Here is a 17,667-nt window from a genome sequence, read left to right as displayed (position 1 = left end):
CTTTAAAATATCGTAAAACCCACAAGTGCTTTTTTCATCGTTCCTAATCTTAATCTTAACGAAAGATTTAGAAATTAAGTCAGGGGTTATTGATTATCGAGCTAGAATCGAGGTAATTTACGCCGCGGGAGCGAATTTCCTTTCGCGGTGGGAAATTAATTTCTGCGCTTTCAAAGCCAGAGCAGCCGTCTTAATGGCTGCAAAATTTGAATAATGACTGTGTTGTGAGCACTTCACCTGCTGAAGGAACGTCTCCCTCTTGTTTCGAACCTCGTGGCGGCTTTATCCCTTTAGCCCTGAAAAATCCCGACGTAATGAGCCCAAGGAGCCCGTTAGCGACCGTTAATTTTCCGACGGCCGAAAACGACGATTAATCAGAGTTCGCTTCATCGAATTGTTTCGTGCCGTTTTGTTCACCTTTCTTCGCTTTACCTCCGACGAATTTCCGCCCGAGATAATTTTTCACGAATTTAATCTTCGCCTTCTCCTCTTTCTTCCTCGTATTCGTATAGCGTCATGACGGTCGACATTCTTACCTCGCTTGTTTTCGATCTTGGTCGACCCTCGGTTAACGATAGTTTAATCACGCCACTGATAACGCAGCTATTTAAAAAAAACTCTATACAGCTGTAAAAGGCTATAAAGTGCATAAGTTTCCTAACTTTTATATTCAAGTAATTTATTTAAAATAGTAAATCACATTTGAATAATTTCACAGAGTAGGACTGCTCAAATTCTTATATTGAATTTTTGTAAATTATATTTCAAGTTGTTTTTATTTTAATAAATTAATGCGTTATTTAAATGCCAGATTTGGAAAATTCGCATATCAGAGTTTCAAGGCGTATATCTAAGGGTCAACGACATCAGAACGCAAGGCCCTAGTGATTATAGACGCGTTGTTTTGTCGATTTCCGGCCTAGCCACGCAACGCGAGTGCACAATATTTTTTCAGGGCGCTCACTTTTATAATGTCATTCTGAAGAATCCGATAGTCCTTGCTTCGCCGAATGAAACGGTACGCCGAGGGTCTAGGTATTTATCCGTGGCGCATAAGCAGTAATACTGACGTGCGATCGCGCCTTAAACACGCGTGCACAAGCACGTCGGTTCCTTTTTCGCCGCGTAATTGAATACGCCGAGCTGACTCCCGAACGTGATATCGCTGATAACGGGAGGTTACGGATTGCGCAGCGCGTATATTCGCTTAATGAAAACAAATCGTCTTCCATCGCCACCGCTACCGCGGTTCGTCTCCGCAAAATTTCACTGCGAATCATATTATTACCAGCGGCGTTGTGCGTTTCTCTCTTTTCTTTTTTTCCTCTCCTCCCCCCCCCCCGCTTTTTACCCGTACTCGACCACGCGAAGTTCCAAACGGTAGTAATCATGGCTGGAAACACCGTGATTCTTCGTGAAAATATACTCACTCTCATTCAATGCTTGTATCGAGACAGTCTGAATAAATATCAGTGCCATATGGTATATATTTACAAGCGTCAAATTATTTTTTGATGAAATAAAAAGTGAGAAGTAAATATTAACGTCGGAATGTATTAATATTTTTACATTATTTATTTAAAACCAAAAATTTATATCTTTCGCGTTAATTTTTTTGCGTCATTAATCTGCCGAGCGTAATACCATTAATTGAGAAATATTATGTATAAAAACTAGACATCTTGCAAAAACTGGATATCTTGTGAAAAATTATTTTACAAAATTATATAAATACTCATAAATAACATGAAGGAAATAAGAGAAAAAAAGATGGGATAGGTAGATCGATGTCAATAATTAATATCTGCAGTTGCATTAATACTTGTCGCGTATCGGCTATCAGAAGCTAAGATAATTGATGTCGGCGCGGATTCATGTCGATAACATTTCGGTGAATTATTTGACGCATGGTCTGCCGTGCCATCCGTACGCTAATCGTCCAGCTTTGTTATAAAACCATGAGATCCCGCATAATTAATGACGATCAATCGTTACCCGCCGTTACGAGGCGAGCGTCACGCGACGGCATGTTTTATTCAGAGGTCGCCTAACCGACAGGTTAACGGTGGGGGACGAGTTAACGAGGTTAACGCTACAGTTTTAATCGGGCAATTAGCGATGACGTTAATCGTGATTTAGGAACGAGTCGCACGCAGGTGAGCCACCGCCCCGCCGCCAACTATACGCTTAACCCACAAGGCTGGCTACACATAATTCAACAGGTGGGTAGTGCGAGGTATAGGCTTAGGAGGGTCCTAACCGCGTCACTTCAGCTTCCTTGGCCCCGACTGAATTACCTACCTACTTACCTTCCTACCTACCCTTGACGTTACCCTCTTTATTCCTCGCCGCCCGTTCGCCAACCCGAGAGCGAATTCGATTCTCATTTATGCTCCTTCACAGAAGCGAAGAGTGCACTTTCATGCATCTGCCTTCACCCTTTCCCGTTCGAGCTCATAAATTGTAGTATTTCGCATTTGACTCCATTAGCACTTACAATTAGTCAAATAATTGACCCAAGTGAAAAAACTTGAGCTTTATAGAGTCAAAAATTCTACACGGAAAGAACGGTTTTGCTGAAGTATCTAAAAATTCAGGCGGAAAGACAGAAAAAATAATGTTATTGAGCCATCAAAATAATTGTGTATAGGACTTCAAAGGGGTCTCTAGAATGTCTAAATTTTTTGCAGCATTATCATCATATTTAAGCGTTCTACTATATTATCTAATTATTTTGAGAGATGCATGGTGCAACATAATTTTTTTCAGATCTGTATCTAGCTAAATTTTTAGATCAGCAAAATCGTTCTTTCCATGTATAACTACTTTCTAAATATTTCTGTAAAAAAAAAAAAAATAAAACTTTGTACACCTGAGTTTAAAAATCAATCTTGGCTAAAATTAATTGTCAAATTTAATTTATAGTCGGGAAGTTTGAAAGAATATTCTTGATAGAAAGAGGAAGATTTTATTAAACGTGTGATTATCATTAGAAATGGATATGAAACGATCTATGGGAATTCCGTAAATTAATAAGCGCAAAGAGGAAGAGAGAGGAAGAAAAAGAGAGAGAAGAAAACGAGTAAATATAACACGAAGAACACGTATACAGAGGGAAGAGGACGAATAGAAATTCCCGGATAATGCTTTTCAAACGAGCAATGAACGGGACTCGCCGGCGAGTCAGTGCTATTGCCCCAGAATAACGGATATTACACTGACGACTATAAAAATTAAATCGGCGAACTTTCGGTCTCACAGCGCCGGACAACCAATGGCGAAAGGGAGGAAGTATACGCGGTGCGAGGGAACGATAAACCTTTATTACTTTTCGCGACAGTTTCCGCATCGATGCCGCGGAATGGGGCGCTTAGATTAACGCGCGAAATCATTTCCATCGATTAGCGCGATCAGATTGCACGAGTGTGTCTAAGATTGTCCAGCATAATGATTTACAGTTCTGCAGAATTTAGAATTAGCAAATAGTTTTATGGTAGATCTTTTCATATTTTATGTATCGCATAATTGCAGTGCATATATCATATGGTACTACATTACATTATTATTTATATATTATAAGATATTCTATATAAACATTGCTTTAATATTTTAATAGCATATTCTGGAGATTGATTAGAGCCGACTTAATATGAAAATCCTAATACGAAAACACCAAAATATTTTCGAGTTATAAGCAATCAAGATTGGCGAATATCACGTAGAGTTCACGTGCTTAGTCCCATAATTGCGTTCGTATTTGTACCAATCTGTTATCGGTGTTATTGATTTTCACAGTTCAAATGATACTGACTTTTATTGCCTAGCTGATTTTGTCTTTTGGCTTCTTATGTGCATGTAATACGAACACTGTATCAATCAATTAATATCGACATGTGGATTATTAATTAAAAACTGTTACACGTAGGTTATTTAATTTCATGTAAAATATATACAAGATCACAGAGAAACATTATTCTTTCTACTTTTCTCATATATTTTTCAAAATAAATTCAATATAAAGGTTCAATATAATCATTTCTGTCTTCAATTCTTGAATTTTGATAGTGAACTTTTAATAGATAGTAATGAAGATAATCGAAAACAATTATTTACATTTGTTTTCTCAAATGCGTTGATAAACTCACGATAATTTAATCAGCGATTAAGGACGTTCTCTCGTCCTTATACTAGAGAAAATCGATTTTCTTAGGTTTTTCTTGAAACTGTGAATATACGTTAATTTAGGTATGCTTTATGCGTGGTATAGATTTTAGTACCTTTTTCAAGATAAAAAATAAAGATTCTGAGCCTCAAAGTTTAAAAAAAAAATTTTTTTTATTTTTTTTTAGTTTTGGCATTTTTTCTTTATAGAACTCGACGAGAGGAGCAACTTTGGTCCTCTTAACCAACCTCGTATCTCTTACCGTTTGGCCTGGAAAACCTTTTCATTAGTAAAAGTTGAAACTTTAAGGCTCAGTATCTTGATTTTCCATACCGGAAGAGGTACTGAAATTTATACCACGCCTAAAGCACACCTAAATTAACGTATATTCACAGTTTCAAGAAAATCCTAAGAAAATCGATTTTCTGTAGTATAAGAAGGAGAGAACGTCCTTATTTTTCATTTGTTCATTTTGTTATGTAAAAATTATTCTATATCTTAATTGTTCATCACTTTTTACCAAGTTTTCTTTACTCGAGAAATATTATTTTCTATTATTTTTTACTTATTTGCTTGTATACATTTCTGATGGCTGGTACATTTTGTAATTAGTATTTCGTTGTGTAACAAGGCACTCAAATATATCATTAATTTTCATATGAGCAATAAATCGATAAATGGATAATGGTGTATCCGTAAATGTTCCAAGATTACTAATCTGTAACCCATCTATTTTGAGGCAATGCATCTCTGAGATGTTACCTTTTCAGTTCATTTTTAACGTTCTTATATGTACATCTTATTATATACCAGACATATGTAAAATTCTCTCACAGATTATTCATTATATCAGATTAAAATAAAATATAATTTATCACTCACCGATACGATGCGCAAGAGCGGGGTTGTAACACTATGCTGTTCTGTAAAAGACAAATATATTCAGATATTAAAGTCATGTTCAAAATAATATGTTTCAAGAAATAATTGCTGCGCGCATAAAATGATTGTAAACGATTGACATTATAACAAATAAATAATAAGTAAGAATATGGTTGCTCCGCCGTCACCTAATGCCTCCTTGCATTTTCTCCCCCTCTCTTGTGTCCTTTTTTTGTTTCTTCATGACACTCACACGCGAGAATACAGTTAATTACAATGGTGCGCGTACTAATCATTAGAATCGGCACTTGAATCGCGCGGCATATTGCACGACACTCCCGATATGTTAATCGCACGCGACGCGCACTTTATTATATTGTGGAACAATGATGCGAAAAAAGTAAAATCGTATATTAAAATATTTGAAAATAGTAATATTGATACGCGATATGATGCGATTAATAAAACCGAGATAATAGCTAATTAAGACGCGATAAATCATTCGAAAATATACAATCAAAATATTGCATACACGCCATACATTTATAGAACGTATAAATCCCGCAAAATTCATATATTATTGATAAAGCTTGCTGTATCGTGGCTTCCTGTTACTTGCATTATTCGCGATTCGGCAAATCGGGTATTAATCCGTGCGTTCACTCCGAAAATGAAAGGTAAATTTTACCAAAATTGAAAAATTTCAAAGCCTGACGCGAGATATGTTCGAAACCGAATATTCTTCGAGAAATATAATACTGGTCGACGTGCTAGATGCGGATTGTGTTTCTGGATCTACAGGATCCGAGTCGTTTCCTATAGATTTTTAGCCGTTGAATCCGAATCTGTCGGTAAAATTTTTCTATCACATCTGGTTTTCGAAAAAATTGAGGTCAAATGGGCAAAAAAGTGTGTTTTTGGCCATTTTTGCATTTAATTATGAATGTAGTGTACTTTGAAGTATTCATTTCTGATGACGTTCAGCACGTCGACCAGTGTAATTGTCGTCCGCGAACATTATGAAACAATAATTTATAATTCCCTCTTTTTATATTTTAAATGGAAACAAATCACGCGAAGTATTAATAAGTATAATCATCATCGTGATATGTTTATGAAAGTTATGAGTTAGTCGTAAGAATTTATCGTATATAAGTTGCGATAATCGCTATAGTTCATAGAGAATCATCGTGTTCGGGAATGATGTTCCGGTATTTGCCACGAGCACGTCTCGCGATTGGGTCTCGCAACGCGACGACACGTGGAGCAGCTCGCGAAGTTATCTGCTCGAGTCTCAGCTTGCGAATGATAACACGGGGCGCGAGGCAGCCTTGCATTACGCCAGTTCCCAAAGCGCGAAGTTATCAAAACAAACACGAAGGACGTATGCCAGCCGGCCTCGCTATCACAAAATATTTAACGTTTTTTCTAAATAACTGCATACCGAATATTCCGTTCTTCGCATTTCGCAAAGTGATTTTCGACGAATGTGGAATAATAAGCTGCACGTTATCACATCACATTAAATCTAACATTTATTGTTGAATAAAATTTAATTAATTTCAATCGAAAATTTATGCAAGTTGATATTCATTATTGTTATTATTACTCTTTTCCTAAACTTTTACGTCCCGAGAGAGAAAAGAAATTTTAATAAATTTTAATAAATCAAGACAATGATATTAAAACACTGTAGAAAATGTAGCAATTTTCTTGATTTATTCAAACTGCACAATTTTAATTCTCTTGGAACGTAAAAATTTGAAAAAATAAATGAAATAATAACGATTGATCACTGATTAATCTGCAGAATGCGCTATTGAAGTATTATATCATATACATACATTACATACACACAGTGACATTATCGTGCATACATTTATAAATTATAATATTTTTATATTTGTTGAATTTTTATAAAGCGCTATGAATGATTAAAAATAATTATTATATATATCAATAGCGTTGAGAAAAAAGGGATACTTAATATCCATCCATTTCTGAACCTTGTCCTGCGTCGACAAATGTCCCGACTAATAGCTCAATATATTTTAGTTCCGCATAATATTCGGTATACTTATACAGAAATCTGATTGGATATATAAAGATGAGAGAGGAAGAAGGGGGGGAGATGAAGAAATGAAATTGGGCAAAAGAATGCTATCGGGCAAGAGTGGGTTAATCAATATGAGAAATAGGGCGATTGTCCAAGTGGATGACCAAGCACGATATTTTACTTTTTATGAAATCATTAACTTTCAGTTGCCTTGATGAACGTTCTATATATCAAATGCAAAATATTGAATATGCAACAATTAATGAAATTTAGAATAGCTTCAAAAGCTATTTAATTGTTTTTTTTTGTTTTGGCAATAGTCAAGAAATATAATATTAAAATAACAAAATATATTGAGATAACAGAATGAAAGAATGAAATTGCGTACCAAAATTCTTTCTAAATATAATTATAGTTAATTCTTAATATATATAATTATAGTTAATTAGCAGTATTATTTTTGCGCATTGATTAGTGGTTTATTATAAATGAAGAATTATCGTAAGCAGAAGCATTTTTCTCATAGTTGTGCTTTTTTCTGTCAATCGTGTTAAAGGACGATATCTTTTTGCGCAATTCTTGTGGATTTAACGATTTAGAGCGTAACCGACAGAATGACGAACTACTGTTTCCACGCGCTCGACAGTACAGGGCACCAGTACTACATCATTATAAGCAATTTCAGCGGAGCCAACAAAATCAGGGACTGTTACAAAACTAGTTCTATCGGAAATGCCGTTTCTTGTTCTTCTCTCTTGAACTTTTGTCGGGAAACATATTTCTCCGCGTTTATGTCTCTTCTGGCCGGCATTATGTATCCAAAATTGACGTTGCGCTTCCGAAATTTATGGGACGAGCAATGCGAAAATCTCGAAGTTCAGAAATTTCGTATTTCCATTTGATTTCACACATTCGGAGAGCATAATTTATAGGTGCGATCTCTTCGACACAATGTATGTTAAAGTGTAGAAAATTATATATATCCTTGACATTTTTGAAAGCACAGAGAAATAATTTTACAGATTTAGATCATTTTTACTAAAGATACAACCTAACTAAAGATACAAGCTTTACACAATTATATCATTTCTGCATAATATGTTTAGGTATAATTAACAAGAGACATTAAAAAGTATAATCTGAAATTAATGCAATGTTAATGATAAATTGATAAAAAATGCACTATAAATTTATCTATTCTGACAGAACGCGTGTTATATTCAATTTTAAATTTCTCAATTAAGACATATTTTAAATATAAGGTATAATATATTTAAATATCTTTAATGTTTATCACAGCACTATGAGATATATTTTACGAAATATAAAATTAAATATTAAGTATTTCAAGACGTTTCAAAATATCTGAAATGGATTATTCTTTGCTCTGCTATAAAAGCCGTACTTGCCCGGCTTTTGCGTACGTTAAGCTTTCGATCTTGCGCGCCACTTTGCACACGACCATCGTTCCGGGAGATATATCGGGATCCAGCGTCCGTCCATCGAGCATCTCTAAGTTTTACCCTTTCCCTGATGTCGAGGAAAGTTCGCGGAACTGGTTCGCGGAATCTCGCACACGCAATTCTCCGCGAAGCGCATCTCGGGTGCATGGGATGAGGAGGGAAGAAGAGGCTGGATGGATGCATTCAAAATCTGGGAGAGGGAGCCGGGGAGAGAAGTGCATTCGCCGTCGAAGGGAGAACGGGAAGGGAGAAAAGGGAGGGACGCCCGAGCGGAAGATGGAAGTTTCGAAGGTGCAGGAAGGTGGTCGTCGTCGTAGGGGTCGTATCTCGCCGACGACTGGGGTAGGTGAGCGTCGAGTCTCGAGTCGAGGGAAGAAAAATGATCCATTAATCTGAAACCCAAAGTCTGGCGGCGCCGGGCGTCGCGGCGGCGGCGGCGGCGGCGGCAGTGACGGCGGCGTCGGCGTCGGCGGCGTCGGCCGTGTGCGGTGGTGGTTTCGGCGGCGCGCACCCCCCGACTCATGCTCTCGCAATCCTGCCTCCTCCTGCCTCTTCTAACCCTCCTTTCGACACGTACGTGCGAGATGAGAGTGCGTGAGTGCGCGTGTTCCCACACGCGAGCGACACGAAGAGGTCGTCTTTTCTCACGAATTTGAGCAAATGAAAGAGGATGGCGAAGAGCAGACTAAAGAAATGGATGAGAGAGAGAGAGAGAGAGAGAGAGAGAGAGAGAGAGAGAGAGAGAGACGGGGGAAGGGGTCGAAACGCGGCCATGTCGAGGTGTCGAGACGAAAGACGACCGGCGGCCGCATCTGAATCCCAAATTTGACGCGGCTATACACCGTGCCAGTGATTAAAGAGTCGGGAGTCGATGTCGATTGGTAGCGTTGGATGTCAGACTTGTGCTTCTCCTTACCCGAGGATAACAACCGCTATACAGAGACGAGACTGCTTCTTGAATCGTATCGATTACGCGATAATTGCAGACCGAAAGATCGACTCCGAATTTTCAGGTTCGGTAGTTCCAGAATTTTTCGTTCAAAAGTAACATTTAATCCTGAAAGTTCGAGTCTCTGTATTTGTCAATTAATAATAATTTTTTTTTAAGTCTATTGATTTATTAAATTTTAATAAACATTTTTTTTTTCTAGATTCTATTATTATTTCGCGTATAATAGCTCACCGAAAAAATTATATTCTTGATTTTAGAACAAAACCCTCTAAAGCTTTCCTCTAATCAAATATTCTAAAAAATTTAGAATAATTCTCTCTAAAAGTCTCCTGTTAAGAATATTTTCTGAAACAAAGAAAATATTCTAAAATGCTACTTCGGTGATCGGTTAACAAATGACACTCGCGCTCACGCAAGCTCGTCGTATACTGCTCACGGCCCGCGCTGTAGTATTCGTGCGTGGTGATGATACGTAACCTTCTGTGCTTCTAGTGCTTCTTAAAAAATGAAAAAAGTAAAAGAGTGGCTGCTTCAGCACAATTTAGGCGAATTAATCAGCCGTTTTGAGAGTAAGTATATATACGAATTGGAATTCTTGTGAAAGTGTGTAAGTGTGAGTGTGTAAATGTGAACACGTATCACTATGGGGTCGAACATATTCTCGCGCGATGTAATCGGACCACGAGGCTGACTGCTACGTACCTGCTGTCAGTCTCGTGGCACGGTTTCGATCCGTACGGGATTGTCGATCATGCCGTCCCGGGTGGTCGATCACGTGTCGATGCCGCCCCACGTACAGGTGCGCGCGCGCATGCCGACATTGTCGAGAATCAGAACACGGCGCAACTCCTGATACGCTCAGTGTCTTTGTCCGCGAAAATTGTGCCCACAGCGCAACTCTGTCAATCATCCGGATCAATCAGAGAACGCCGCGTTCCGGATCTCTCCCTCTATTTCCGTCTTTCGCCGGGCGGAAGAGAACGGCCTTGTCTCAATTAGCTATTCCAAGTGCGTGATTACAGCAATCTTCGAGCGTGACCGTCCTACCCTGCTCACCAGGTGAGCTCGCCTCCGATCACGGTCATCGCGTTGCGTTCGCGCTCGTCGCCTATCTCACGGACAAGATTTCCGCCGCTCGACCGCAACATCTCCGTCGTATTGTGTATTTTGCTGCTTTGTGTTGAAATATATTGCATGTTTGATTGTTTGTTGTAGACGAAAAAATAAATTCAATACGGAGATTGACAGTTCTCACGCAAGATTTGATTAGAGAACTTATCCCAGAAGTTGGCCTTCGGGCAGACTTCGAAGACTGCTTGTTAAATCTAAGAAAGAATGCCGCATCAGAAAAGGTATATTATATAATATGTTATTAATTCTATGTTTGTACATATTAATAAGAATTTTCTGTTATAGATTGAAGAGAGTTATACAAATACAGAAAGTTTAACTTTCAAAGATATTGATGGGACATATATTTTAAATATTCCAAATAGTGAGTTTGTGAATGAGGAGGAAAACTTATTTCCCGTGTTGCAACGTGTCGAGTCATGTAAAGAAACTGGTCAGGTAAGAACTACTAACTAGCAAAACAAGTATTCGTCTAGCATGTGATATCTCAGCATGAGCTATGTATCTGTGTTGTTGATAATCATCAATCATGATACACATACATGATACGATACAACTTTTATGAAAAATACTATCAACTTTAAGGAGTTCCATGCTAATCTACCAAGTCTGACTTTTTTAATGTTTTCCTATTGTCAATACTATTTTTATAATAGGTAAATCAGCTAACCAAATAACTTGTCAGATTGCTCAGCAGGTTGATGGTACGGAACTCCTCGTTTTTCATTTCTGTAACTTGTGTTATTCTGTTTCTCAAGGCCGTTCAGAAAAAAGAGACAACATCTAAAAGTTCGGAAACTGAGAGTTTCGAAGATTCCAGAGCTGGGAGCTCAATATCAGCACAATCTGACACTGACAATGAAAGCGAATACTCAACATCTGGTAAAAAAAGGAGCAGATCAAAGTCAAATTATGAACCAAACAAACGTTTAGCTTCTTTTAACGGTCTTGCTCACTTGAAAGAATTGGTACATATGTTCTCTCTTAATTACTTTGTACATCTTTAATTTTTGTCTATTTTTAATTATTGTTTGTGTTTTCAGGATCTTGAAACATATTTAAGGACGTATGACCTAAAGTCAGAGGCAGCGGTGGATAACTACAAGCTGAAAGGGACGCTGAATGAGAGAGATCGATCTTCAATAACAAATGCTGTAGTTCATGAGATGTTGAAAGTGAATTATGTGTAAGTACTAATAATGATTTTTGAGGAATATCAGTGTTAGCTGGTCCAGTATATGTTTTCATAAAAGTTAATGTTTATTCTTTGTGGAATTGCAGACCATCCCAGTTTGAATATGCAGAAATTGTGAAGAAGATCTGTGTTCTTTTTCCCTCTGAAGATCCGGTAAACTACTTTTGTTTATAAATATTATTGTCAATGTATCTAAACAACTGCAATCTCAGTGAAAACTTCTTTTATCTCGCAGGCTATTTATTACATTCCTCCTGACACAACGCATAGAAATGCCCAGGGTAAACTACCAAATAAAGTAAAAAATATTAAATACAATCTCCAAAAGAAGGACGCAGGAACCTTTCACCTCCCTTCTTCTTCAATGCAATGTGTCTCGGAGGCACTGGAAAGGACAAAAATTATTAAGCCGGCTAAGCTAGAAGGTAAAGTTTTCTTTTCATTCACATATTTCTGGAATCAAACTAGACCACGATTATAATACTATTGAGTATTTTTTTCATTTCTTAGGAATAAATTCATAGTGTTTTAAGAAAGTTGTAATGTAATTACAGAAATTATTAGTATGCGCTGAATTAAATTTTGCCTTTAAATAACAATCTTCTTCTAACATTTTAGGAAGCATTAATAAAGAAGATCCTGCCATAAAAACTGCTATCACATGTCTGAGACATGAAAGCCGGGATTCTTGGCCTCAATTGTTGGCGAATTGGTCAGTGACGCATGCCCTTAGACGTAAAATCTTGTTGGAAACAAGACCAAGAGCTCAGTGTGAACCCAGTAAAGACCAACAAAAAGACAGCGATGAAAATGAAAATGATGAGAATGAAGATGAAGAAGAGCAACTCGTTGATGTATATGTGAAAAAATGGGATGTCTTGAAGCTTCCCAATGGGTACCTTTTAGTAAGTGTACTATGAAGAATTTTCTTGATGAATAAAATAAGATTACTTTATTCTTTAAAAAATGCTGATTGATTGTCATGTTTTTTTTTTTCAGCTAAATCAGGACTTTAAGGAACTTTTCCCAGGAAGGGAGGAGGGTCTCTTTTCAAAGTGGGAAACTGCTAAGGAGTTAATAATTGAGTTGGCAGAAACCGAGATCCCTATCTCGGATATTTATGGAAGAGATCTGCTGAAGCAATATCACGCTGCTCCTGCAGGTAAATATACTAGTTTTCATTTTTTTTATCAACTTGTAATATTTTCTATCCTAATATTTATGCAGAAAAACGGGATGTAATCACATTATATCTACTACCATCTTTATGCTGCAAGCGAGGACGGGGAAAGAGCACAGGTTACATTCCATCAGTGCAAGAGGCTAGAAAGTTCTTTATTCTCCATGTGACTGTGAATATAATATATTTATTTTACATATTTTTTCCATCTTTATATTTTAACTTATTGAGAGCTAAATGGATTTTTTCTACATTTTTAGGTTCCAGGAGACTTGAGGAGAATTATTAAAAGGCATCGTGACCACTTCAATGCCATTGGAGCCCGTCTCCAACCGATTCTCATAGTTGTCGGACAGACACTGGCAAACATAACTGCCACGTATGTTCAGATTGATGGTATTCGCTACAAGCCAAGAACACCAGTGGCAGCCCTGGATGCTTGCTTGAAGGCATACTTTGCTTTGGACGCAGTATACCCTCAAGAGTGTAAGGCTGTATGGTACTTTGTGCAGCACTATTTTTATAATTTATATTTGAAAGAAGATGAGAATATCTCTCGAGTTGCAAGTTTAATAAGCTCTCTCAGGGGACTCGCCTCAAGAAAAGAATAAAATATTTGCAAAGTTAATTTTCCACATAGTTTGTAAGCTTATTTTGTCGACTGTAAGTAAGAAATATGCCATATATTTGTAATGAATGTCGTGCAATCCTGCGCTCAATAGATGCATTTTGCACTCACTTGCAGATTATTCATTCCTTTAATGTTCTTAGCATTTACACTTGTGCTCAAGATAATTGTAGTAGAGAGTATGACTCTGTCAAGTCCTTTAGAAAGCATTTGAGAACAAGACATCCTATCAGACCCCACCCAGAAGTTCAAATAGTGGAAAATGCTCAGTTACCTGAGAATATTCTCGAGGTTAATCATGGTAACGCTCATATTGATAACAATCCTTTGATGCCTATGAATGAAGATGTACTTAACAACTTACAAGGGAATGATGTAAACATCAGGCAATTTCATGAAATAACTGTCTTAAATTTTCAAAACATTCTATTACAGTCATCTTTGGCTCTTGCTGCCAAGTTATACAATGACATTACTCTCAATCGAACTCAGGTGCAAGATATTCTTGATCATGTTAAAAAATTTGCTTCAAGTGGTTTCCTAGAAATATTAAAGGATAAAACTCTCACTGTAGTTCGGAATAATAATGTACCTCAAGAAGAGATAGAGGATTTAGATGCTATGTTTGCAGCATTAAACAATATGTTTTCTGGTCTTGAAACTGAGACTCAACGAATGAATGCTCTAGAACAGAGTTATTGTTATGTAGGACCCAACTCATATATTATAGGCGTAGATGAGAAAATGAAAAAAGTGAGAGGTGACTTAATTTTGACACCAGTTGAATTAACTGGTCAATTTATTTCCATAAAACGTACATTGAAACAATTTTTGGAATTGCCTGATGTCTTTAATACCATAATGAGCAATGTTGAAAATCTTAAAAATTCTGAGTCTTTTACAAATGTCGTGCAAAGTCCTCTGTGGAAAAACATAGAGCAAAACTATTTTGAAAATTGTACTGTTCTGCCTCTAGATGTGTATTTTGATGACGTGGAACCTGATAATCAAACAGGTTCCCATGCAGGTGACCACAGCTTGGGAGTAATCTATTATCGCATCCCATGCATCCCACAATATTTGCTTTCTTTATTAGAAAATATTTTTGTTGCTTGTATTTTCCTAAGTGATCATAGGAATGGTCATAATAGAGAGGTATTTGCACCTGTCATTGATGAACTAAAGGATCTAGAAACAAATGGTATTGTCGTTCAAACAGAAACAGAGCATACCATTTATTTTGCTTTGTGTCACATTCTAGGAGATAATTTAGGGCAACATGCCGTAACTGGCTTTGTGGAATCATTTAATGCAGATTATTATTGCAGATTTTGTAAGGAGCATAAAAACATCATGAGAAGACAATTGAGAGAGAATATTCTGGTACTTCGCAATAGAATTAATTATGAAGATGATGTATTAAGTAATAATGTTTCTCAAACAGGACTCAAGACTCGTTGTATATGGCACGTTCTAAACTCTTACCATGTCACTGAGAACCTTGTGTGCGATTTAATGCATGATTTTTTTGAAGGAGTGTGTCATTATGACTTATGTGCTATACTGGACTACCTTATCAATCAAATGGGTTTTCTTAATCTTGAGATTTTGAATGATCGTGTCCAGAACTTTGATTATGGTAATTCAAGTGATAAGCCCTCACTTATTACTGCAGTTCACATTCGCAATCAAAGTTAAAAATGTCTGCATCTGAAATGATGTTTTTTGTGCAACACTTCGGTTTAATAATTGGGGATTTGGTGCCAGAATATGATGAAGCTTGGGGACTGTACACAGTTCTTGCTAGAATACTAAACATTGTAATAGCTCCATATGTTAGACGACAGTTAACTGAGTACCTTTCAACTTTAATTGCCGAACATCATGAGATGTATTGTAGACTTTTTAATAAGACCTTGAAACCTAAACATCATTTTATGGTGCACTATCCCCGTATCATGAATTTGATAGGACCGATGATAAATATCTGGTCAATGAGACTAGAAGGAAAGCATCGTCCTGTCATAAAGAGAGTGGCGAATAACATGAGTTGCCGTAAAAATCTACCTCTTTCAATTGCAAAAAGATATGCACTTGCATGTTGTGCAAGGATCCTGAGTAGGCGAGGCTTCTCAAATGACGTTAAATACCATCCAAAGGAACGTAGACTAGTAAATTGTGAGAACTTTGAAATGTTTCCAAATATTTTACCTGATGAATTGAGACATTCACTTGCAGTCAAAGAAGTAGTCATTTGTGGAACCTGCTACAAATCTAACATGATTCTTGTTATTAATTACGAAGAGGACTTGCCTCTTTTTGGAAACTTGTGTTGGATAGTGAGATCACAAAATGTACAAGAGCGTCCTCTCTTTCTTTTGTCAGGGTTGCGGACCGTTAGTTTCAACGAACACTTGAACTCCTATGAAATTAGGCCTACTGCGGAATGGTTTCTGGTTGAGCACAGAGACCTTGTATCTTTTTATCCGTCTATTGCTCATGTGGGGTCTGATGGGAACACTTATGTAACTTTTAGACATATATTGTAATAGTGTAAGATTATTTGTATAAGTGATTCATGTATCTCTTTTTTATTTTAACACGTTGCATATTCCACTTGTCTACTTTGGCATTTTGTATTTTCTTTCCATCTTTTTAGCTTAAATACAATGAAAGAAGTAAGAAACTACACAGGAATTAAGAATAAAGATTTAAATAAAATAAGGATAAGGAATATCCATATCTTATTAAAGTCTTTATTCCTAATTTCTGTGTAATTCCTTATTTTTTTCATTGTATTTTAACTCTTAGAAGAGTGTCCTTTTTAATCCATTTAAAGGATATATACTAAAGGATATATACTATATTATTAGAATATATTCTATTACTAAGCTACTTACTCATATTAGAGGTATCTGGTATATTCTAATTTGTTAGAATATTTATTAGAATATTTCATTATACTACTTATTAGAGGGAAATCCTCTTACCTTTAGGATATCACCTTGGCGCTTATTTTAGTGGGAAATACTCTGTAGTTTATCGGATTATTCTAAAATCTAGAATATAATTTTTTTGATTCTTCGCGCCGCGAATTGCCCTAATACGACATCCTAGCTCATGGTGGTCAGCATAATTTTCCAACGAGTCGTTTGACAGGAACAACGATCGAGTCGCAAAGCATTAATGTCGAAGATCGGTCGGGGACGTAGAAGACGTTCGGAGAAGAAGTAGGATAAAAACGCCGATGCTCAACCAGCCGAGCATGCAATCAGTGTCAGAGATATCAAAAGTTTCACTCTCATCGACTTTTTCCAAGTTCCCGGACGAGTTCGACGAGGGAGAGGCGAATCGCCGTTTTTTCTCTTTCCCTCTCTCTTTCGGTGACGCTGCTCTCGCCCGGCCATAAACGCTCCAGCTCGTAATTTAAAATAAAGGAAGCATAACCGTGCATCTTAAACTCAGTACGGACTCGCCAACGGCGCTGAAGCGAGAGACGGAGTGAAAGAGAGAGAGAGAGAGAGAGAGAGAGAGAGAGAGAGAGAGAGAGAGAGAGAGAGAGAGAGAGGGGTGGAACGAAGCCGCAGAAAAGAGCAGCACGAACGGGAAAAAGGGGCGAGAAAGACGGAGGGAAGGAACGACTCGTTGAACTATTAGTGGCACGCCATTACCCCACGATGCATTCATAACAGCCACCACGCCACGGCGTTCTCTCCCTCGATTCCGCGACTCTGAGACTCCGAGTCGAGCTCGCGAGAGAAGGAGAAAGAAAGAAAGACGACTGACTAAAGGCAGGAAATGAAATAAAGCTCGCGCGAGAAGCTCGAAACTGCTTTGACGCGCCGATGGACAGGCGTTCATCCTCGACAAAAAGTGAGAATTCAAAAGAGGGAAGAATACGCGTGATGAGTGTTAATCGACTAAGCAGGCCATAAATTTCGACATCGATGTATTAGAGGCTGTATTTAATTTGAGTACTTTACATATTTGATATAATATTCATTTTTCTACAAACATG

General features: G+C 37.3%; 2 protein-coding genes across 3 annotated transcripts in view; both read left to right on the top strand.

Moving 5' to 3' along the window:
• Foxo (forkhead box, sub-group O) overlaps positions 1-17,667 on the top strand; it is a 170,276-nt gene that overhangs the window by 76,834 nt on the left and 75,775 nt on the right. The window lies entirely within an intron of this gene.
• Positions 9,957-16,745, top strand: LOC143903920 (uncharacterized). The gene is made up of 11 exons (XM_077417991.1): positions 9,957-10,084; positions 10,731-10,867; positions 10,932-11,084; positions 11,405-11,614; positions 11,690-11,832; positions 11,928-11,994; positions 12,077-12,266; positions 12,460-12,746; positions 12,841-13,003; positions 13,069-13,193; positions 13,282-16,745. Exons 1-11 carry the CDS (start codon positions 10,021-10,023, stop codon positions 13,630-13,632), a joined length of 1,890 nt encoding a protein of 629 aa, XP_077274117.1. The 5' UTR covers positions 9,957-10,020; the 3' UTR covers positions 13,633-16,745.

Source organism: Temnothorax americanus, unplaced genomic scaffold, assembly GCF_048541705.1.
Source record: "Temnothorax americanus isolate GAGA-0224 unplaced genomic scaffold, ASM4854170v1 Scaffold5, whole genome shotgun sequence".
Classification (NCBI taxonomy): Eukaryota; Metazoa; Arthropoda; class Insecta; order Hymenoptera; family Formicidae; genus Temnothorax; species Temnothorax americanus.
The sequence above is the reverse complement of the archived record's forward strand: the minus strand, read 5'-3'. Positions and strand labels throughout refer to the sequence as shown.